This window comes from Cavenderia fasciculata (assembly GCF_000203815.1).
Source record: "Cavenderia fasciculata unplaced genomic scaffold Scf_Dfasci-G-p-12c09.r1-3, whole genome shotgun sequence".
Taxonomy (NCBI): domain Eukaryota; phylum Evosea; class Eumycetozoa; order Acytosteliales; family Cavenderiaceae; genus Cavenderia; species Cavenderia fasciculata.
Genome location: NW_004457736.1, coordinates 783,704 through 806,093, shown reverse-complemented (window position 1 = coordinate 806,093; position 22,390 = coordinate 783,704). Strand labels below are relative to the sequence as shown.

Here is a 22,390-nt window from a genome sequence, read left to right as displayed (position 1 = left end):
AACCCTCCAACAAAAGACGGATTAACCACCTCACCTTCAACCAACGGTCGCATCTCATACATACTACATACTACTATACCAATCATTACATTACTACCTGTAGATACAGACAGACAGACAAACAGACAGACAAACAATTTCAATCTAATAACATAACCAACCAACTACAATTGAACAGCATCAGCAGACCAGATCAACACGACACTACCTACCCAAAGTAGATACTCAACTACAGATTCATAAAAACAAACACAACCAGAACTCAAAGAGAAAAGCAGAATAAGAAGAAGAATCAACCAAACCAATCAAATCAACACCCATCGTCATCATTGCCGCCATTGTCATCGTTCTAGAATAATTATAATAGTTATATAATAATAATAATAATAATAATATAAATATAGACACTTTCACATCCTTCACGAAATAAGAAAAGAAGACAGACAAACGACAGACAAACGAGGATAATCTCATCACAATCATCAATAATTTCAATCCAATTGTAAACAAGTTTATAATCCAAATTGATTGGATAGTTTAATAGATACAGACAGACAGTGGATCTTTGTTTGGTTTAAGACAAAGAAACCTACCTCGTCGCGAGTAAACCTCAAACGCGAACGAAAGATACTTTTGTATCTTTTTTTTGTTTGCTTTGGTGGTCATTCAAAGCCAAAGTCGCGCGGTATATTAATATCTCAAGGGTCATCGTCACCGTCACCAAATCCGACAACAACCAATCAAGTTCACTCAAAAGGCTCTCTTTGGACAACAACCCAACCAATCGCGACCTTTTCATTTTTTTGTTTGTGCGCCTTTTCCGTCACAAGGGCATATTCCTCTTTCTTGAAACAGTAACTATTTGAGACAGACAGACAGAAGAGAAGTTGGAAACTAAATAGTTTGTTCACCTCACCTCACTTTGCCCGCCCCCACATCATCTCTAAAGGATCCTCCTTTGATCACTTGTATTGTTGTCCTTTCCTTTCATTCCATCGTTTTATTTTTTTATTACATACATACATACATACATATAATAACATCAAATAGAGGAGATAAAACACAACAACAACATATATATATATTTATAAAACAAAAACAACAAAAATAATAATAATAATAACAAAATGAAAGAAGGAGTTATATTTTGGCCAATAGAGTTGCCATTTTTTGTCATTATGTTACCAGTGTACATATATCAAGCCTATCTAACATATAAAGAGTACAAAAAGGAAATACCAGCCTTCAATCCTATTTTTAAACCAAAACCTGTTGCATTCTGTGTATTTGCAAGTTTAGTAATTGGAACCATTTGTAAGTAGTACAAGTACAAACTCAACAAAGAGAGATTATCTGAATGAAGGAGAGAGAGACACACAAAAAGAAAGAACAGAAACCTCACCAACAAACATCCAAATCCAACAAACAAAAAATATCCAGTTCACGAATAGATCTGACATGAGGCTGCATGCATGACGATGACCCGATCAGAATCTAAAAAAAAAAAAAAGATATTTTTTTTTTTCGTTTTGATTTATCATTAATTTTTATTCTTTTTATTCTCTTTTATTCTCTATCTATTTAATATTTAATTTATTCAATATTTTATAGTTAGAATAGTAACATGTGCATTAGTAGTTTATTATAATGAAGCTGAACCATATTCATATCCAATTATGCATACAGTATTTATGTTTTGTATTACTTGTTATATAATGGAATGGTATTTTATCGTCTTTTTCTGGATTAGTATAGTCGTTGGCTTTTTGACTAATCGTAATGTACTGGATATGCAAATATTGGCACGTGTCGAAATATGGCTGTGGTCGTCGATTGGCATCCTATGGCTATACCACTTTATGTTGGCTGCATTCGATTTCCATGGCCGACATTTAATCAACGTCGATGATTTTTGGCGTATTGGATTCAATGTATTTGTAACTGAAATGTTGGGTCTATTCATTTATTATTCAACTTTTCTATTACGTAAATTCCGTTCAACTGCTCATGATGATTATATATATAAAAAGGTAAACAAAAGAGAGAGAGAGAAAGAGAGAGAAGAAAAAGAAAGTAAAGAAATATTATTATTATTATTTATTAATTAAATTTTTTTTTTCTCTTTTGTTTAGTTGATTTGGTTTTTAGTTGTATTTGCAAATGTAGTCATTGGATCAATAATATTAAATTTCTTTTATGTTTTTTATGCAAGGGGTAGAGGGTATTGGCAGTATGGATCCAATCTCTTGTTCTTTGTGTGCGAGTTTGGGCAGGGTCTGGCAGTATACCTATTGCTCGGAAAGGGATGGTTGGCTGAGCGATTGAGCAAGTTGATCGGTATCCCAAGATTCAAAAATTCACAAGACAAGTTGGTCGATGCCAACAAGACGCCATCTGATCCCAAACAACGTATCATGGGACTAGACTATTTCTCAAACAGTACACATGTACCTAGTAACAAAGCCGGCGGTGGTGGTGCAACAAACATCACAGTCTCTTCTTCTTTTAGTCCAGAATACTATAATTCACATATAACTCCTCAAAATAGTTCACTTGATGAAGAATCAAATATTGCTTCTACTCCTCCACCACAACCAAAAAATAGAAATAATAATGGTGGAGGTGTTGAATTGGAAAATACAAACAAAAAAGAACAAAAAGAAGAGAAATTGGTTGATATTAGTAGTGATGAAAATAATACACCAAAATTAAATAGTAGCAACAACAATATTAATACAACTAATCATAATCATGATAACTTGTTAGATTTAAAGGAAGGATCAAAACATAATAATAATAATAATAATAATATTCCAGAAATAATTTCCCTCACCACCAACACCACCAATATGACATCCAATGATATATCTTTAGGAAAACAAGGAGATGATCAACATTATGATCATCAATCTAATTCACCTTCTCCTGGATGTCCAAATGTATAGAATGAACCAACAATAATAATAATAATAATAAACAATCAATATTATCTTGATTTTGATTGCAACCCCAACCCAACATATTTCTTTTCTTTTTACATATGGTACATTCTTATTTTATTGTATTTGTAATAATACATTAGCTATTCTATTCTATTCTAGTTTCATTACAGGTTCACCTGAAACCATACCAATAGATAGTTTCTTTTTTGGTCCAACCATTCCAATTTCAACTTGGAGTGTGGCCCATTTATTGTTATCTGTCGACGATACTTCGTTAGACGACAACGAGTATAAAGGAGTTGTAATTGATACAGTTATAATCTTTTCTTGTACGGTATCAAAGTTTACCAATGTTTGATAGATTGGGTCACTACGAGATCTCCCAAACCCACTTTTCTTATTCTCGTCTGCCAAGTGTACAAATAGAGTACATTCATCACCCATTCCATAGTTTGTTTTAATCACTACATCAAATGTAGCCTTTATATTCTTACCGTCCCAACTAGTCACTCTTAAACTATTCTCAACTATATTTGTTATTCTTTCTTTATAGAATAGTTTCGTCATATTGATATGATGATAGATATCTATATATCTACTATATATATATATATATCTATGTATTTGTATTTGAAGTACTTAATATTAAGATCAAGATTAAAAAATAATAATTTATTTTTAATTTTTTCTCAAAGTTCGTGTTTTTCGGTTCATTGCTCAAAGTACTTACTTCTTATTTGATTGAAGCGCAAGACGACAGATATAATAGATAATACAACCTTTTGTGTGTGTTTTCTTTTAATTTTCTCTTCTTTTCTCTCTCTCGTACCTCTAGAGACATTACAATCCCTAATTATATATATATATAGATAAATATAGAAGAGTAGAAGAAGAAGAAGAAGAAGATGAGGAATATAACTAGATTAGTAGAGTTGGGAGACCAATTACCAATCTCTGAAATCACTCATTTTACAGTAGATAATGTCAACTCTATCATTTACTTGATCACTAAATCAAACCTTTTCGTTGCCTATAATCCAACTTCTAAAAAGGTAATACATATAATAAATAATAAACAGTCATATGACAATAACAACAAACACTTATACCTTGTACTTTTTATTTTAGGTACAAATACAAATAGAATTAAATGGACAAGATATATTGAGTGAAGGAGCAGAGATTGTATCAATGCAATTCATTCCAGATTGCGAGTCTGTATGTGTAGCTAGTTCAAAGGGAGATATATTAATGTACAATGTAGTGACGAGTCAATTGGAATGTGTTGGTATCATTGGGTCGGGTATTGTGGCAATGTCGTGGAGTCCCGACTATGAACTACTCATCTTGGCAACTGAATCAAATACACTTGTGCAAATGACAAAGGATTGGGATATTTTGAACGAGGTGGCAATCGACTCGTTATTGCCAGGCAACAAATTAACTGCCAATATCATCACCAACTCTAATCTACCACAAGCACAATACAGTAAAGCTCAATTTGCACAATCAACATTGGATAAACCAAACAACAACAATGAAAAGACACAGTCGATCAGTTTTACACCAAAGATTAGTTGGAGAGGTGATGGACAATACTTTGTATGTAGTGCATACGATGAAAAGAGCGGACGTGTAATGCTAAAGGTATGGGAACGTTCGTTGACAATTAGCTCGCTTAGTGAACCCACGATTGTTGGGTTGGAGTGTCCGTTGAGTTGGCGTCCATCGGGATCGTTGATTGCGGTGCCATTGCGTTTGGAGCATCGTCTCGAACTCGCATTCTTTGAGCGTAACGGACTCAAGCACGGAGAGTTTGTCGTGCGTGACAAGGATGCCTTGATAGAGGATATACAGTGGTCGAGCGACTCGGAGGTGTTGGCGCTGCAAATGTTGGTCGACGGCGGTGCGTGTTCAGTTGTCCAGCTCTGGCACCGTTCCAACTATCACTGGTTCCTCAAGCAAGAGTTACAGTGTCATAGCGCCGACGACCGATTTGTCGCCATGGCATGGGACAATGGCACGACACAGACGTTGCGAACTGTCTCGCGAAACGGTGTCTATCAACAATACACCTTTTGCTGGGACTATGACGTATCCAAGGGTTCGTCAGCTGCCAACCCATCGTTGGTTGTGATGGTCGATGGCAATACACTCAAAGTTACCCCCTTTAGACGTTTGGTCGTACCACCACCCCTCAGCGCCTACCAGATTGGTTTGCCAGCTGCTTGCAGCGCCTTTGCATTTAGTCATGATTTCAGTATCGCTGTCTTGACCACCGACAATACCATGGCCATCTACACACCGGCTACCCTCCCCCCTATCCCCGCTGCCGGCGTCTCGCAACCCCTCCCCAACTATTCCGTCGCACCAAAGTTGGTCGCATCAATCAAAGTCCCCGCATCGACACTCCAACTCTGTCATCTAAGACATCTCACATGGGTACCTGAAACCAACACACTCGTAGCAGTCGACAGTCATAGTAAACTTGGTAGCGATCAAATTGTAGAGATTAACTTTTCAATCAACGAGCAAGTTTTGGTACTCGACCGCATTCATCGTACTACAACAAACTCTCATATTTTACGTCTAGTATCATACCATTATGACGGTGCACAAGCTACTCTACCAGCTGACGAGGAGGAGCATCAGTTGCATCCACTCGGTACCAAAGACAAGGTCATCTTTGAAACGGTCGATGGCAGTGTCTACGACTACCACCTCATCAACATGGGTGCTGTCGCAGCCATCAACCCATTCACAATCGACCACGCTGCCTTTAAATTTTCAACTCCATGTGTCTGGATATCATCGGCAATTGTTGGTGGCGAGGAGAGTATCATTGGTTTGAACGATCGTAACCGTCTCTACATCAACAACACGCTTGTAGCACCCGACTGCAACAACTTTACTCTTCACAACAAGTTTATCCTCTTTACCACCATCTCTCATCTCTTGCGATCCGTCCCTCTGTCGTTGGCTGCCAGTGCCACCACTCCAGTCATTACTGCCACCCATCCACTCACCGGCAAGACATCGACTGCCTATGACGACTCTGTTCGTGAGGTTGAGCGTGGAGCGCGTGTCGTCTGCGCCGTCCCCCACGACACTCGTGTCATTCTCCAAATGCCTCGTGGTAATTTAGAAGCCATTGCACCACGTTCACTCACACTCTCAACTATTCGTGAAATGCTAGATGCCCACCAATACGGCAAGGCATTTGCTACAATGCGTCGTAACCGTATCGATATGAACTTTATCTATGATCACAACCCTCAAGATTTCCTCAAACACATTGATATCTTTATTGATCAAGTTCCACAAATCGATTTCCTCAATCTTTTTATCACCACTTTGCGTGAAGACGACACCACCAAGACACTCTTTGTTGATTTGGAAAAACCATCATCTGCACCACAAAAGACAGTCACTGGTACCACTACAGCCAACAAGGAATCAAAGGTCAATATTATCTGTGACCGTTTGAGAGAAGAACTCATTAAAAAGGATTCAATCAAATTTAATTTACCAATCCTTACAACCTATGTCAAGAAATCACCACCAGAATATGATCAAGTATTGAGAAAGGTACAATCATTGCGTGGAGAAGAGATTACAGAACATGGTGAAACCATCGTCAACCGTCTTGCCGAGGAATCACTCGACTATATCGTCTTTTTGGTCGATGTCAACAAGTTGTACGACGTTGCTTTGGGCACATACGACTTTGAATTGGTCATTATGGTTGCACAAAAATCACAAAAGGATCCAAAAGAGTATATGGCATTCCTCACTCAACTCCAATCGATGGAACCAAACTACCAGAAATACGCAATCGACTGTCACCTCGAGCGTTGGTCACTTGCACTCCAACATCTTGCTGCCACTGGTCCAGAACACTTTGATCAGTGTCTAGAGTTGATTGGCAACCACCAACTCTACCAAGAGGGTGTACGTCTCTTTGCAGGCAAGCCCGACCAACTCAAACGCATCCAAGACGCATTTGGAGATTATTTGGTCAGCACCAACAAGAATGTCGAAGCTGCCTATGTATACAATGCCGCCGGACAAGATAAAAAGGCATTGCAAGCATTCAAGGAAGGTGGTGTCTTTAACATGGCTGTTTTGGTCGCCAAACGACTCGGACTCTCTGCTCTAGACCTCGCTCAAATGTCCAATGAAATGGCCGATTTCAAGAGACGTGCTTCATTCTATCAAGAAGCATCTGCCATCTATGCATCGGCGCATTGCAATCACGACTATGAAAATGCAATCAATACTCTTTGTGAGGGTGGTTTTTGGACAGATGCCTATGCATTGGCTGTTGAATCCAACCATGTCGCATTGCTAGACTCTAGCATTCTCATACAACTACAAACCGCTGCAGAGACCACCGAAGAGGAACTCCAAGAATCACTTGACACTTACAAGAAGCAGTTTGTACGTTTGGGTATTGTCCGTACCACCAAGCTCAACCACGTTCCACTCCGTTTACCAGGCGGTGGAGGTAGTGGTATGGGTGACGACACCACCTCTATGATGTCGGGTATGTCTGGCATGTTTAGTGAGCATTCTGGTATGTCTGGTATGTCGGGCATGTCGGCCAACACTGCTGTCACCACCTCTTCCTACCGTTCCACCTACTCTTCGGCAACCGGCACCTTTTCACAGGCCACCAGAGTCAGAAACAAGCCTAAAAAGGAAGGTCGTAAAAAGATCAACAAGATTCGTGTCAAGGGCAAAGAGGGTAGTATCTATGAAGAAGAGTTCTTGGTTGACGCTATGAAAAAGACCATCCCCACAGCAAGCAAGCAAGAACTTATCAACCAACTCCTTAGAGGTTTAGTACTTTTCAATATGACCTCTGAAGCTCAACATATAGAGAAATTGTTTGGTGATTTAATCATTGTCATTGACGAATCTCTCAACCTCCTTTCTCAATCGGCCACTGCCATTCATCCAGACAATGTCAAAGAAGAACAAAGAATCCAAGATATCGAATACCAACATCAACAAAGACTTTCAAATCCACTTCTCAATGAATTACATCATCAACATCAACAACAATCAAATCAACAACAACATACTTTGGAAAAATCAACGATTCACAAAATCACAATCACTAGAGATAATATTAATTGGGCTCTTGGTATTTATTAAAAAAAAAAATTAATAATAAATAGATTTTAATTTGTAAAGAATTTTGATTTAGAGGTGTCTAACCAAAACCACTACTCCAATAAAACTATTGAAAAGATATTTAAGTTTGTAGACTTTTGACCTACTTTTAAATTAAATTTTTTTAATTGGAGACTGGTCAGAAAAATTTTTAGGAATATTTTTTTCATGGCTTGGAAGATTTAGGTATTTTATAGATGAGGTTTTAATGGATTTGAATGGCGAATGGATAAATGTAGCCACATGTGTAGTACACATAGATACTAGGCGAAAAAAAAATACTCGTGGTGGAAAACAATAAAAAGTTGAGGCCCCATCGAGGTTCGAACTCGAGACCCCTTCCTTACTAGGGAAGTACAATAACCACTATGCTATGGGGCCATACTTTTTTGATGAAAAAAAATCATCATTTCCCCTATTTATACCCGAATTTTCGACTTCAGCGGTGATGTAGAGGCCAAAGATTTAAACTTTGTAACTTCTGAGTACTACTCTTCCCCATAGGATAGAACTGGAAAAGAATTACTTTAAAAAAAACGAATTTTTTTTCATAGCATTCCAACCTTTTGCGATCTGACAAAAGAACAATGGATCGTAACTCACAGAACCGTTCAGCCCCCTCGATTCAACAAAGAAGCGTTTCCCGTAGAATTGATGAACAACTAGAATTAATAGCCCCACCAAGACTTGCCATTTTTGCTGGTCACCTTTTTAAAAAGTTTACAAAAAATATAACTTTGTATCTTTTGAGTCCTACTCTTCTCGATCTGAGATGGTTTGTAAAAGAAACAACCTTTAAGGTTTGGTTAAAGATACTGGCAAGTGTTTGAACAAAAGTTGTTTGTGAGAACTGATATCCATTGTTTGAAGTTGAAATGACCAACGATTGATTGTAATTTGGTTGTAAACCAGTAATATAATAAGAGCGGGTTGTTGGATAATAATCATAATAATACCAGCTGTTGTTGGTCCCTGTCCAGTTGTAATTTAATTGACCGTTGATCATGGCATCGACAAAGAGTCTGAATCTTGAGTCACCTCCAACAATATTGTATGTCAACGATAGAGATGTTGTTCTGGCAACCAATCTTGGAAATTCAATTTTGGTGACTGGTTGCGTAGAAAGAGTGGTAATCATTTAGGACTTTGAGCGACGCTTCGAAAAACTTAATTATTTTCGATTATTTTTATTTTTTTTCGAGCAAAATACCCTTGTTAGGAGTTTTCACCTACTTGTATTTGATTTTATTCTTTATATTTTTTTTCGAGCAAAATTTGCCACATGAGGAAAGAGATGATGTTTTTTTTTTTTTTTTCCACAATTGACATATTATATCATAGAATGTAGAAATATGATCGATTGTCAAAAAATCAAGTAGTTTTAGATTCATTTCAACCCCTAAATGATTAAAACCCCATTTTGCTCTCACTACGGTAAAGAGTTACATTTTGAGTAACCTCTGCAGGTGAGTAATTTCTGGTAACAGCATACACTGAAATGGTAATTGTCGATCCAGCTACCAGACCACCAATAGTACAATATGGACCAACCTCAGCATTTGACTAGTTTTCAACTCCATTCACCTTTACAACATACTTTACTTCAGATAAATAATCACCACGAACTCCATATACAATTTCAATAGAGTCATGCAATAAACTAGTAACATTGAAAGATGTTACTCTTGGTACTATATAATTATTAAAAAGATAAAAGAATGATCAATAATAAGAATGGATATGTATGGTTTGGTTGGTTTAGTTGTTTGATTAATTGATTGATAGTTACAAATAGGAAATGTAATTCCACGAATAAATACCGGAATGTTGAAACCAGGTGGAGCATAGAAATTAGGTGATATATAAAGTCTGACATGATGCCCGATGTTGTTGGGAAAAGTGAGGACGCAACCAATGATGGAGGTCGAACAGTTTGAAGTTAGAGGAATTTGTGCACCAATTCCATCGGTTTGGTAACTCATTGAATAACCTGCCGAATAGGTCAAATAGCCAGACCAACTAGTAGAAATGTCCATGATCTTGAAGATTCTGTCAAAAGGATTTACAACATGATGCCAAATGATCAAGTATAATGAGAGTCGAGGGACAACCGACTAGTATGCAATATTATCGGGTACAGGGCCAGCTGGAAAATCTACACCACGAAACTGGAGTCAATGTGGGGGAATAAATGGAAGGATATCCATAACATTCCTTAAAAACGTCATAACTTGAAGACAATCCTCCACCTGTCGGCCTTGATAAAAGAAATGTAACGATCGAAAGCTTCAGATCTTGTAATCAATGTTCTACCAGCATTTCTAGTATCTGAACAATTACTATAATATATAAATAGAAATAAATAAATAAATAGAAATAAATAAATAAATAGAAATAAATAAATCGACAGACAGATAGATAGATAGATAGAGATAGTAGTAGTAGAGTAGTAGTAGTAGTAGTAGTAGTAGGGATACATACGAAGAGTTGATATGTTTTTCATAGAAAAAGTACCCTTCTACTGGTAGTAAAGGGAGTTCTGATACTTGGAATGATAGATAGCGTTGTCCCAAATCATTATCAGTGTTTATAAACGCACATCTACCAATAAGGTTATTCTTTGTAGTAGTGACTTGTCTTGGGGCACAATCCTCATTTTTAAACGATTGGATGGATGCCCTGCCAGTTGTTTGATTGTAATTATACATATACGATCTGGGAGAACTACCACCCATATTGGCGACGCCACCAATATAACATTGCCCAATGACCATTGAGAAAGCGCTTGTTGGAGCTCCCGTGCAATTTGGATTGTCATATGAAACAGCGATGAGATAAGTTGCATTGATTTGTTGTAATGATGATGATGATACAAATAAGAGTAATAGTACCGATACTGCTACTGATCGTAGAGTAAAACTAAATAGAACCATAATGAATGAATTATAGTTTGTTGTTGTTGTTGATACAAATAAAGTGTAGAGATACAATAGATAACAAGATGATGATGTTTATGAAAACAAACTAACTAATACATAGTTTGATGATCCATCATTATATCATCATATCATATCATAGTATTGATAGACAGCGAAACAAATAATATATGAATATATGAAACGAAATAATGAATTTGAAATGAAGTCACCTCAACATCACTTCACTCAAGTTCTTTGTAGATTTTTCAACCAGCAAATGATATCATTTACGGCAACCTGGCTCTATCTATCTGACTCTCTATCCAGTATCGGTACATTAATAGGGTAAATAATAGTCATCCTAACTTGGAAACTAGCGATACGAGAAACTCTAACCCTTGACTTGGAAATGTATATGTAATTGATCGAGACAATAGATAATGATGGTTGAAGATGGATGAACTAGATTATCAAGGGCAGTTGTACATTTTTTGAGTCAGATTACTATTGATGAGATGGAATGATGGTTGGATAGTGATCATTGATTTAACAGTTGACCGAAATCGGTCATCTGTTTTATCACTTTTTTTAAAACTGACCGATTTCCCTTTGGATAATTATAATTATTAATTTGTCAGACTTTGAAAGATGATATTTAGAATAGAGTAAAATACGATAGTATTATTTGATTATAGTATTATTATATTAATAAGGGAGGGGAGGGGTTTTTAAAAATTGTTTTATTATTATTATTATATTTTATATTGTTTTTCAATAATTATTCATCATTATCACTTTCTTCTAATTCTTCAACTTCTTGTCTTGACATGTTTCTAAATCGAGATTGAAGAGATTGATATAAACCATCAGCAACTACAGTAACATCTCTAGTATCTGCTGGTTTTGATTCTAGAGTAGTAGAGTCACCACTGCTGCCGTTGTTATTAGTGTCGGGTGAAGAGATGGATACTGGTGAATTGGGTATATCTTCGGCTGCAGCAGCGTTGGCAGGCTTTCTTGGACGAGCAGAGATAAAGCTACCACTCTTTTGACCGGCATAGGGAGTAAGTTCTGGTGCAGAGGTTGGAGCATGTCCACTGGTGATTTGTTGACGCAACTCTTCGTATTGACGTTTGTAATCTTCTAGTTGGGTGGTGAGGAGTTCTTCACGTTTCTTGAATTGTGTGACTGCGTTGTTGTAGGCTGCTTCGGCAGTCTTGCGTTGACTCTCTGTATCGGACATTTGCTTTTGGTAACGAGCGGTTGATGCCAATGACTTTTGCTTCTCTTGGTCCAAGTCTTGCTTGGTAGCCTTTTCTTCTTGTGTCGACTTTTTGAAACGTTCGGCTTCCTTGTCCTTGATGTCTTTGTACATCTTGGCTTCGCCGGTGGCGTTGACAAGACGACGTTCCATGTCGGCCATGGTCTCACGCGACCACTCGAGGTCTTTTTGGAGGTCGGCAATCTCGTCCAACTTGATTTGCACCTGTTGGCGGAGCACGTCACGTTCACGTTCCAAATCACCAAATTGACGCTCGACCTTTTTAGCACTCTTTTGAAGCTCCTCCATCTTGAGGACAGCCTTTTCAGCTTGGGCGACGGCATCTTGCTTCTCAAAGGTGGCCTTTTGCACAGACAATGCCATCATCTCGCGTTCGCGGTTCATTGATGAAATGTCGTCTTGGAGTTGGGTGACCAAGAGTGCTTGGCTGGCTTGGAGTTGGGTGACGACTTCTTCTTGCGACACCTTTTCGGTGGTGATGCGCTCGATCATGAGACGGGCCTCGTCCTTGATGGCGACCTTTTCCTTTTCCAGCGTGGCGATCATCGACGACAACTGGATCTCGGTGCTCTCGCTGGCTTGACGCAACTGGAGTAACTTGGATTGGAGGGTGGCAATCTCGGCGAGTGCTTCGCTGTGTTGTTGGTGGAGGTCTTCCTTTTCAGCCTGGCACAAATGGAGTGTCGACGAGAGATCGTCGTTGGAAATACGGGCTTGTTGGAGTTGCTGAGTCGTCTCGTCGAGACGTGCCTTGATACCACGCAACTGCGAGTTGAGAGTCTCAATCTCGGCGTTACTGGCCAACAACTTGGACTCGTAGATGGTGTTTTGTTCTTGTGTGTTTTCGCGTTCCTCTTCAAGTGTGCGTTGCAACTTTCTAATCTCTTCACGCAATCTCTCAATCTCTGCTTGTTGTTGTTGTGACAAGTCGTTGCCCTCTCCAACATCCTTGTTCAGACGTCTGATTTGTGCTTGGAACTCGGAGCATTTCTCCTCGAGGTCGTTGATGATGGCGCGGGCTGTGAATGGGTCGAGTTGGCCCGGACTGACTTGAGCCCATCCATGCATGGGAATGACAGTGTGACGATGGACATAGGGTGCAATCAAATCGGTAAATACAATCTTGAGATCCCACTTTTTAAACTTGTATCCAAGTCCATAATGCTTAAAACAGGCTCCACTAAACAATACAAATTCTACCAATGGATTTTCATCAATTGTCATCACTGAAAATCTATCATGTCCTTCAACTCTATATTTTTTCATAATATTTTGAATTCCCTAAAGAAGAAAATTAAAAGATTAATAACTAATATATATATATATACATAATTGATTGTATCAACATACTTGTTTAATAGTATGATTGGCATCAACTTTGACAACATGTTTCTTTAATCCATTGAATTCTTCAAGTGGTGGTAATTCAAATACAACAATAAATTCTGTTCCAATTGATTCAATTGGTTCATCTAAATTAAATATTATAATATTAATAATCAATCCAAATATATTTATATTTATATATTGTTTTTTTTGTTTTTTTATAAAACTTACATTTCAAAGGTGATTTTGACAAGATATCTTCTTTTAGAATTAATCTTAATTCCCAAGATTCAAATAAACTACCAAGACCATAGGTATAGAGATGTTCATTATCATTCATGATGAAACCTTGTAATGATCCAACCCAAAATCTCTTTGGATCTGGGATTTGTTGTTTCTTGCATATGAGTGAGATGGTTTGTGCGATGGTGAACTTTTTGTTCAATTTGTATGATTTCTTCTTTACATCTCCAAATTCTGGTAATTGTGGTAAATGGAATGTTACGATATTTGGTGGTGATTCAGCTGAAAAAAAAATAGATAAGAAATTAGATATTAGTATTAGAGTAGAGAGTAAAAAAAATGACGTTGTGAAAACGAAAAAAAAAAAAAAAAAGATATTTTAAAAGAGAAAGGTGAATGGGGGAGGTGATCGTCCTCCCCATTGCTACTGCTCTCGCTCTCTGAAAATGTGATAACAATGCTGTAATTTGCATTGTGGTGATAATTATATTTGACTGTGTTGTTGTAACCTACTTTTACTTAATTGTTCTTTAAATTGATACAAGATTGCAAAGAGTGATGGTTGACCTTCCCAAATCTCCTTTTCTGATAACTTTTGTTCTGCTAATAATCTAAATAATGAGGGAATCTTTTGTTTGTTTGCCTGTATAGTTTTATAGATATAGATATATAGATAGAGGATTGAATAAATGATTAGATATTCGAAAAAAAGGGGGGGGGGGAAAGGTGTGTTGTGATATTTCTGATGACTTACAGCAATTTGATCCAATTGTTCAGCACTGGCACTATTTGCAACGGAACCAATCTTTATACCGGTACGTGCTACTGGGTTGATTGCTTGAGAGGAGACTGGTGCCAAGTTGGGGGATGATCCTCCCTCTCCTTCTTTTTTCTTTTTTGATCCAAATACCATTGTTGTTGAGTTATATTTCTTCTTTTCTTCTATTATATATTATATATATATATATGATTGTTTGTTTTTTTTGTTGTATAATACAGGGGAGTAGACAAGTAAAAGTATGTTGTTTTGTGATGTAACTTGACTAGTTGTTAAACTAAGTATGATGATTAAAATAAATAAATAAATATGTTTGTTTGATTCTAAATAATGTGTGTTGTGGTGATTATCAATCCATCAAATCAAACGTCGCTTCGATTATAATAATAGATAAATATAATTGATGTTGTGTATTATAAATAAATAAATAAAATATAGAGACATGTCACGCACCAACTAACGGCACTGTAAAGGTGTGGCATGCGAAAAAAGAGAAAAAAAGCCTTCGAACGCAACTCATTTTCAAATAATTCCGCTGGTGATATCTTTCTTTTCAATGATTTTTGTCTCATTGATATTTTTCGTCATGAGGAAACGGGCACCCCAAAAAAACATTCTTTGCCTCATCCCCCTTTCTTTTGAACAAGCGATATACCGTAATAGAACAATGGTGGTATATTTGTACTTTTCATCATTGATCTCTTGATTGAAATATATCTCCGAATAGGTCTCAAAGGGTTTGTGGGGGTTACGAAACCAAACAACCGATGAAATGACGTTGTCCTAATTCCGATGCGTGCGCGATTCCATTTGACCAATGTTTTAAAAATAAACCAACAATGCTTACTTTACTTGTTGTTGTTACAAAGAGATAAAATAGAGTTTGAGAGATTGTATTGATGGTTGTTGTAATCTTTTTTGCAATAATCAAGATTTTATCACGTTGAAGATATGAATAATGTGTGTACCTGGTTGTTGATCAAAAATAAATGAAGATGAAAAAACACAATCGAGTGACATTTGATAGAAAATATCTTTTTTTCAATATGTTCTGTTTTTTTTATATTTTTTTCCTCGTTGCAGAATGAGACATGATTGTATGTTTGTTCAATCTTAGACTATAATCATTACTTATTTATTTATTTATTAAAATGGTTCTTTCAGGTGCAGGTTCAGGATCAGTCTTATCAGTATCATTGAGTGGTGGAACAAGAAAACCAATCGGTTCACAACCTATTTCTCAAAGACCATTTTCCAGACCTCCATCATCATCACTTCCAACATCTAATCGTAAGTAAACTTTAATAATCAATAATGTCATATTTAAAAACATTCTAACATTAAACTTGTAACCAATTAGAATTCACATTTTAACCAACAATGGCATATTCGTAACAAAACAAAACAAAAACATCTAAATCAATTAAATAAAAAAAATTAGTAAATCTAGATCAATCATTTCAACCAAACCAAACCTAATTACTTGCTTGTTTTGTTTTGTTTTGTTTTAAATTATTTTATTTTAAAAATGACATGTATTATTATTATATATTTTTGTTTTCATTTCCTTTCCTTTTCTTTTTTTAATCTGATCCAGTATCCATCTTTTCATCATGAATAGATTGATCTTCCTCGAGAATAGTGTTAAAGGTAGTGTTGAGTTTTTGATTTTGACGGATGGTGGTACGGACAAACTCTTCAAACTTGACGATAGACTCTGAGGATGGGATACGGTGGATAGAGGCGATGGCACGGAGGGCACTACGGATGCACTCTTCGTTACGCTCGACTTGTTGCTTGACGGTTTGGTCGGCAACCTTGGCCAAGAGGGTAGTCTTGAATGGGTCGACCAAGGAGGAGAGACCTTCGAGGAGGGCTTGTCCACTGACCATGGAGAGACGGACAATGAGGAGATGACAGAGCAACTTGATGTCGTGTTGGGTGTCCTTGAGACCGGCGGCAATCGACTCGATGAATGGAGCCATGTCAATCTTGTCGCCAGAGGTATCGAGCAACGTGTACATACACTCGAAAGCAGTCTTTCTAATTTCAATACCGTCATCAACTTTGTGCTTGAAGGGTCCGAGATCAACCTCACGGATGAGTTCGGGCTTGATACGACAGTTGTTGTAGAGGATGGGCAAGTAGACGGGGAGGTTACCACGGATGAGTGCAGGACGGTTGTGCGAGATGTAGTTGAGTGTGAGGAGGGCGGCACGCTTGACAACGAGGTCTGGGTTGTTGAGCAAAGCGAGGAAACGGGTGACAATGGGCTCCAAATAGTCGGTGGCCAGTCCATTCTTGGACTCGAGGATGGCAAACTTGATCGAGGTGACGACGGTGGCTTCGGCAAATGGTGAGTTGGTGCCAATCTTGGCTTCGAGTTGTGGGATGATGTTCTTGGGGTCGACCATGGCCAACTTACCAAGACACTCTGCAACCAAGTTACGAGTACCTTCTTCTTCATTGGTACTGTTTTCAAAGAGCAATGGGAGAATAGTTGGCAAGAATGGAAGGATTTGGGCAATAGTGCCGGCAGCTGTAAGCTTGACAATCAACTCTTTGAGTGAATGTAACAACAAATATTGCTTCTTTGGTTGCGATCTGATATTGTCCAAGATGAATGGGACATAGGTGGCAAGGGCAGCAACGGCAATGTTTCCGAGTGACAAGGCAGCAACTTGCTTGACTTCTTCATTGCTGGCGTCAAATGTCTTGAAAATGTCGTTTTGAATGGTCGAGCTGACAGACGACAAGTTGGTACGACGACCAATCTCACCAATAGTGGTGAGTGAGAGGAGAACGAGCGAGTCATCATTGGAGGAAAGGTTCTTGATGAGCTTCTCGACGGTTGGCTTGATTTGGTCGCCCGAGGCAATGGTAATGACGGCAATACACTGTGAAATGGCAGCAATTGATTGACGGGTGGCTGGCTGCTTGATTTGCGAGGCAGCATCAAAGAGAGCGGCCAAAAGATCGCCAAATGTGACACCGGCTTCCTTCTTTGGTACAACGTCGGCAAGCAGTTGTAACAATGATTCCAATGCAACTCCTTGTAATACAGAGCTCTTTAACAATGCCAAAATTGATGGTAACAGTTTCTCCTTGAATAATTTAATGCTACTAGCATGTGTTGCCAATAATTGTTTATAAAATACAAATGATAAATTGGTTAATTGTAAATCACTTTCACTATAAAAAATAAAAAAGAAAAGAAAAAAGTTAATAAAAGATTCTAGTTTGTTTTTTCTATTTTTGTTTACCTAATATTTGAAGAAAGTTCAGTTAAAATAGAAGGTAATTGAGATGCAGTGATAGAATTTGGAATATGAGTGGCAATGTCGACAAAAGTTTGGATGGTATTTTGTTTGAGTGATCTGTTGTTCTTTCTGAGGAAAGTGGTCAAGAGGTCGATAGTCTTGGAGATGACCGAAGAGAGATCGATTTGGGTAGATGACGAGGTGATAATCTTGGAGATGGCCTTGAGAGCAACAACACGGGTGATTTCATTCTCGAGACGATCCAAAAAGAGAATCGAGAGACATGGCTGCAATTGTTGGGCAGAGAGAACGTCGCCAAACACCGAGATGATGATACCCATACAAGAGATGGCAGATTCCTTAACCTCTTGATCAATGTCTTGAGCCTTGAGTTGTTGGAGTGTACCTTCAAAGATTTCGTTGACAATGGACAAGTCTGGCTTGGCTTGCTTGTCGGCGGCACGGAGAACAGTAACAAACTCTTGACATACACGAAGAGCCTCTGACGAGACACGGTAGTAAGACTCTCTTACGCACTTGACAATGTGTACCGAGAGTACCTTGATGTGTGGTTGGAATCCGTCGGCTTGTTGAGTGGCAAGGAGCACACGCAAAAAGGAGAGGGCTTCAATCTTGAGGTTCGAATTGTTGGACTTTTCAACCAAGGCGCTGCCAATGGCCTTGACAAAGATGGTAATCTCGGCGGCTGAAAGTTGTGGCTTCAACAACTCCATAGTCACCTTGAGCAATTGGAAGGCTCCTACTCTAGTCTTGATCGACTTGTCATTCAATGGCTTCTTGATCGATGCAATCATCTTTGGTACTTGTTGATGTAATACACCAATACTCTTCAAATCAACATTCTTTTTGTTTGTTTGTTTTAACAATAATACATATGTAGTAAAGATTTCCAACTATAAAAATAGAAAGTGATTGATAAATTAATATTTTCCTTTTTTTTCTTTTTTCTTTTTTTTACATACTCTGACATTTTCTTCACGTTCTCTAAATCTACCAATTAAAGTTGGTGCAACAGTTTCTGAAAGAGATAATAAAATTTCTGGACGATGAGTAATGACAGCGGCCAAAGTCTTGGCAGCTGATCTTCTAATCTTCCAACTAATATCATCATCATCATCTACATCTCCATCATCCCTAAAAAAAAGAAAATAAACTATATTAGTTTCTTAATTAATTTGTTTGTTTTTTTTTTTTTGTTGCTTACTCGTCTTCTTCTTCTTCTTCATCTTCATCATCAGTTTCCATTTCATCATTTTCTTCATCTTCATCATCTTCATAGTTTGGATCGAATTTAATATATTTGAGGGAGAGGGTGATGATATCGTTAAGGTAGGGAGAGACATCCTTTTGACACTTTTCAACGATGGATTCAAAACAGAGAAGACAGTTTTCCTTGAGTTCGTCGGATTCAAATTTGCTATTTTCAACATTCTTGAGGATATGTTGCATGATTTTGGGGAGGTACTTGCCGAGACGGTAGCCAGAGGAACGACCGATTTGGCCAATCAATTGAACGAGGGTTGACACATGGTCGCCCTTCTTGGCCTCATCAATTTGCTTGGTAATGTTGTCCATGAGACCGTAGAAAAGGTCGTCTGAGGCTGGGATGGCAAAACTGGCCAAACAGTTGATAGCACGCTTACGGGTGGCTGGACGAGTGGCAGAGAGGTTGGGCAAGACAACGTCACGTACTTGGTCGAGGTTTGGTACCAACGAGCCGTACTTGACAAGAAGGTAGTTGAGAATATCGAGACAGTACATCTTGACTTCAGTCTTGTCTCCAGGTTTGCTGGCAGAGATACCTTCGAGCATCTTTGGTGCGACACGCTTGGTGACGAGTGTAGCAATAGTCGAGTCGGGTGTCATATTACCAATAATAGTCTTTAACCCAATCGAACTGATTTCATGCAAATCCTCCTTTTCAGACTCTAATAATCCCTTGATCAATGAATCTGCAATCTCTTGTGCTATTTGATCTTTTACAATCTTTATTAATAATCCAAGACTAAATTTAAATTAAAAATTAAATAAAAATAGATTATTAATATCTATCAATCATATCTTCTTTTCTCTTATCTATTCTCTATTCTTCTTCTTTCTTACCATTTAACAACATTTTCTTGAACATTATTTGCATTATCATCAACAAGAGTTAATAATTTTTGAACAATCTTTGGTTCCATTAAAGGATCCATCTTGAAGGATTCCTTTTCCATTTCATTGGCTAAATCGTGAGTAGCCATGAAACGGATATCCTTGTCTCTTGAACCCATCTTTTCAAGTACTTGAGTGAGGAAGAAACTTGCCATTTTTTTTTATCTTCTTTTTCTTTCTCTATTTATGATATAGGTATGTGTATGTATATATATATATATGTGGTACAGATTAATCTAATATATTTATATATATCAACTAATAGTGTAACAACAAAAATGCGCTATAATTTAAAATACAACAAAGATAAAGATAGATAGAAAAAGAGATAAAGATAGTTTAATGAAAAATTAAATGAGTGAGTGAACAACACACTCACAAAAAGGTCATCACAGCTCCCAACAATCATCACAAAAAAATTTAATTTATTTTTAATATCTCTCTCTTGGGTTTTTCTAGAAAACTCAAAGAATGCAATGATCGTCATCAACCACTTCAAAGTACAAATATATATCGACACAGATAGACGTATAGTATAGGAATGAGTGGTAGTAGTAGTAGCCAACCGCAACAACCACCTGCAAGTCAACAACAGGCAACTCCAATACCACCTGCAAGTCAACCAACCAAGTTTGATTTTGAAAACCTTAGGATTGAAATAACAGGTAGATGTAGTCGTAATCATATACCTGATACTTTAATTGGATTAGAGAACCCTTCAATGTATGTTTTATTGTTATTCGTATTCAATTGTCTGAAGAATATACCTCCAACTAATCATTCTTTCTTTTTAGACAATTAGATTTTGCATTAGAATCATCTATTAATTTAAAATCAAGTAATGTTGTTTTAATTACTGGACCACCAGGATCAGGTAAAACAACTGTATGTATATATATTTAATAGTTTAATTGCATGTTTGTTAACTGTCATGTTGATTCTATTTAGATGGTCAAAAAATGTGTACAAAAATATGAAGATAAAGTAATTATTATAAGATTGAATGGATTGATTCATTCAGATGATAGATATGCCTTGGAAACAATTATCGATGCATTGGATTTAAAAGCGTATACAAAGACTTTGAAATATCAGTTGACAGTATCAGACATGTTGATTCTCATCAATTTGGCGCTCAAGGGAATGTCCGATGATGAATTGACATCGTTGGTCGATGTACCACTCATCACATCACCAGTATTTTTTGTAATGGATCATTTTGAATTGATGGTACATAGTGTATCCAAACAACAACTACTATACACTCTCTTAAACTTGACACATTCCCAAACATCCAACCTAACATTCATAGCCATCTCTACAGACAATACCATTCAAATTAAATTGGAAAAACGTGTAAAATCAAGATTCACTCAAGCTCTTGTTAGAGTTGTACCAATTCAAAATGGTTTGTTTCAAATCTTTAAAATTTAATTAATATATCTATCTATTTAATTAATTTTAATTTCTATTCCCTTTAGTTAGTGTATTAATTGATATATTAACAAATACATTAATATTATCAAAACCAAATGTAAAGATTAATGAATCTTATCGTATACAATGGAACAAGGGTATAGAGAAATTATTTTCAGATAGTGAAGTTGTCAATTTATTGGCAAAGAGTTTAAGAATGCAAAATGCAATCGTTTATTTTTTAAATGTTGTTGCAGATGCAGTCGCAAAAATAGATGAAACCTACCAACATCTGACAAAGGATGAGTTTTTAAAGTCACTGGCAAAATACGATCGACAAGACTTTGAAGAACAATATCTGGTCGATGCAATCAATATTATGGAGCTTGCCATCTTGGCATGTCTCACCAACACTGCAAGACGATTAAACAAGAGTACCATTAGTTTTAGAGAACTTTATGATGGTGAATACAAACAATTTTTAAATTCTGATTTTAGAATACCAGAATTAACAAATCGTTCAAGTTGTTTATTTGTAAGAAAAAGAAAAATCAAATATTAATAATACAACTAGTATTAATTGTTTATTTTTATTTTTAGGCAGTAGAATTATTAATTGATAGAAAAATATTAACAAGAGAAGGAACACAAGTTGGAGAACATACTTTAATGTCTATACCATTTCAAACTAATATGGATGGTTTATTAGAGATTGCTGCAAAGAGAAAGGATTGTCCACTTGCTCTAAAAAGATATATTAATCAATGGATAGAATAAAACACTCAAGAGATCAAAAAGTGGACGAGTCATGTCATCCCACCACTAATTTATGTACAAAGTAACAACTATAAATATTTATATATTTCTATTTA

The 22,390-nt window shown here is 36.9% G+C and overlaps 9 protein-coding genes and 1 non-coding gene across 10 annotated transcripts; 5 read left to right on the top strand and 5 right to left on the bottom strand.

Annotated features, from left to right (window-relative positions):
* Positions 1 to 1,127: 1,127 nt before the first annotated feature.
* DFA_06220 (uncharacterized protein) lies at positions 1,128 to 2,945 on the top strand (the record flags this gene model as incomplete). Its single annotated transcript, XM_004361875.1, has 3 exons — positions 1,128 to 1,314; positions 1,612 to 2,030; positions 2,133 to 2,945. The coding sequence occupies 3 exons, from the start codon at positions 1,128 to 1,130 to the stop codon at positions 2,943 to 2,945; spliced, it is 1,419 nt and encodes a 472-aa protein (XP_004361932.1).
* Positions 2,946 to 3,092: 147 nt separating this feature from the next.
* DFA_06219 (uncharacterized protein) lies at positions 3,093 to 3,783 on the bottom strand (the record flags this gene model as incomplete). The annotated part of the gene is made up of 2 exons (XM_004361874.1): positions 3,093 to 3,540; positions 3,719 to 3,783. 2 exons carry the CDS (start codon positions 3,781 to 3,783, stop codon positions 3,093 to 3,095), a joined length of 513 nt encoding a protein of 170 aa, XP_004361931.1.
* Positions 3,784 to 3,847: 64 nt separating this feature from the next.
* Positions 3,848 to 8,421, top strand: elp1 (elongation protein 1; the record flags this gene model as incomplete). Its single annotated transcript, XM_004361873.1, has 4 exons — positions 3,848 to 3,994; positions 4,071 to 4,589; positions 4,917 to 8,091; positions 8,318 to 8,421. 4 exons carry the CDS (start codon positions 3,848 to 3,850, stop codon positions 8,419 to 8,421), a joined length of 3,945 nt encoding a protein of 1,314 aa, XP_004361930.1.
* Positions 8,422 to 8,428: 7 nt separating this feature from the next.
* Positions 8,429 to 8,501, bottom strand: DFA_06217. Its single transcript has one exon. It is a non-coding gene; the product is annotated as a tRNA-Thr (tRNA).
* Positions 8,502 to 8,707: 206 nt separating this feature from the next.
* Positions 8,708 to 8,950, top strand: DFA_06216 (uncharacterized protein; the record flags this gene model as incomplete). The annotated part of the gene is made up of 1 exon (XM_004361872.1): positions 8,708 to 8,950. One exon carries the CDS (start codon positions 8,708 to 8,710, stop codon positions 8,948 to 8,950), a length of 243 nt encoding a protein of 80 aa, XP_004361929.1.
* Positions 8,951 to 9,512: 562 nt separating this feature from the next.
* Positions 9,513 to 11,053, bottom strand: DFA_06215 (uncharacterized protein; the record flags this gene model as incomplete). The annotated part of the gene is made up of 5 exons (XM_004361871.1): positions 9,513 to 9,519; positions 9,718 to 9,811; positions 9,910 to 10,234; positions 10,360 to 10,459; positions 10,602 to 11,053. 5 exons carry the CDS (start codon positions 11,051 to 11,053, stop codon positions 9,513 to 9,515), a joined length of 978 nt encoding a protein of 325 aa, XP_004361928.1.
* Positions 11,054 to 11,816: 763 nt separating this feature from the next.
* DFA_06214 (uncharacterized protein) lies at positions 11,817 to 15,359 on the bottom strand (the record flags this gene model as incomplete). Its single annotated transcript, XM_004361870.1, has 6 exons — positions 11,817 to 13,601; positions 13,671 to 13,792; positions 13,878 to 14,171; positions 14,403 to 14,532; positions 14,644 to 14,831; positions 15,323 to 15,359. 6 exons carry the CDS (start codon positions 15,357 to 15,359, stop codon positions 11,817 to 11,819), a joined length of 2,556 nt encoding a protein of 851 aa, XP_004361927.1.
* A 459-nt stretch (positions 15,360 to 15,818) lies between these two features.
* On the top strand, positions 15,819 to 15,965 carry DFA_06213 (uncharacterized protein; the record flags this gene model as incomplete). The annotated part of the gene is made up of 1 exon (XM_004361869.1): positions 15,819 to 15,965. One exon carries the CDS (start codon positions 15,819 to 15,821, stop codon positions 15,963 to 15,965), a length of 147 nt encoding a protein of 48 aa, XP_004361926.1.
* Positions 15,966 to 16,250: 285 nt separating this feature from the next.
* cand1 (HEAT repeat-containing protein) lies at positions 16,251 to 20,257 on the bottom strand (the record flags this gene model as incomplete). The annotated part of the gene is made up of 5 exons (XM_004361868.1): positions 16,251 to 17,859; positions 17,931 to 18,841; positions 18,911 to 19,082; positions 19,153 to 19,953; positions 20,052 to 20,257. 5 exons carry the CDS (start codon positions 20,255 to 20,257, stop codon positions 16,251 to 16,253), a joined length of 3,699 nt encoding a protein of 1,232 aa, XP_004361925.1.
* A 386-nt stretch (positions 20,258 to 20,643) lies between these two features.
* On the top strand, positions 20,644 to 22,295 carry orcD (origin recognition complex subunit 4; the record flags this gene model as incomplete). The annotated part of the gene is made up of 5 exons (XM_004361867.1): positions 20,644 to 20,825; positions 20,897 to 20,987; positions 21,051 to 21,510; positions 21,584 to 22,053; positions 22,119 to 22,295. 5 exons carry the CDS (start codon positions 20,644 to 20,646, stop codon positions 22,293 to 22,295), a joined length of 1,380 nt encoding a protein of 459 aa, XP_004361924.1.
* Between the last annotated feature and the right edge of the window lie 95 nt (positions 22,296 to 22,390).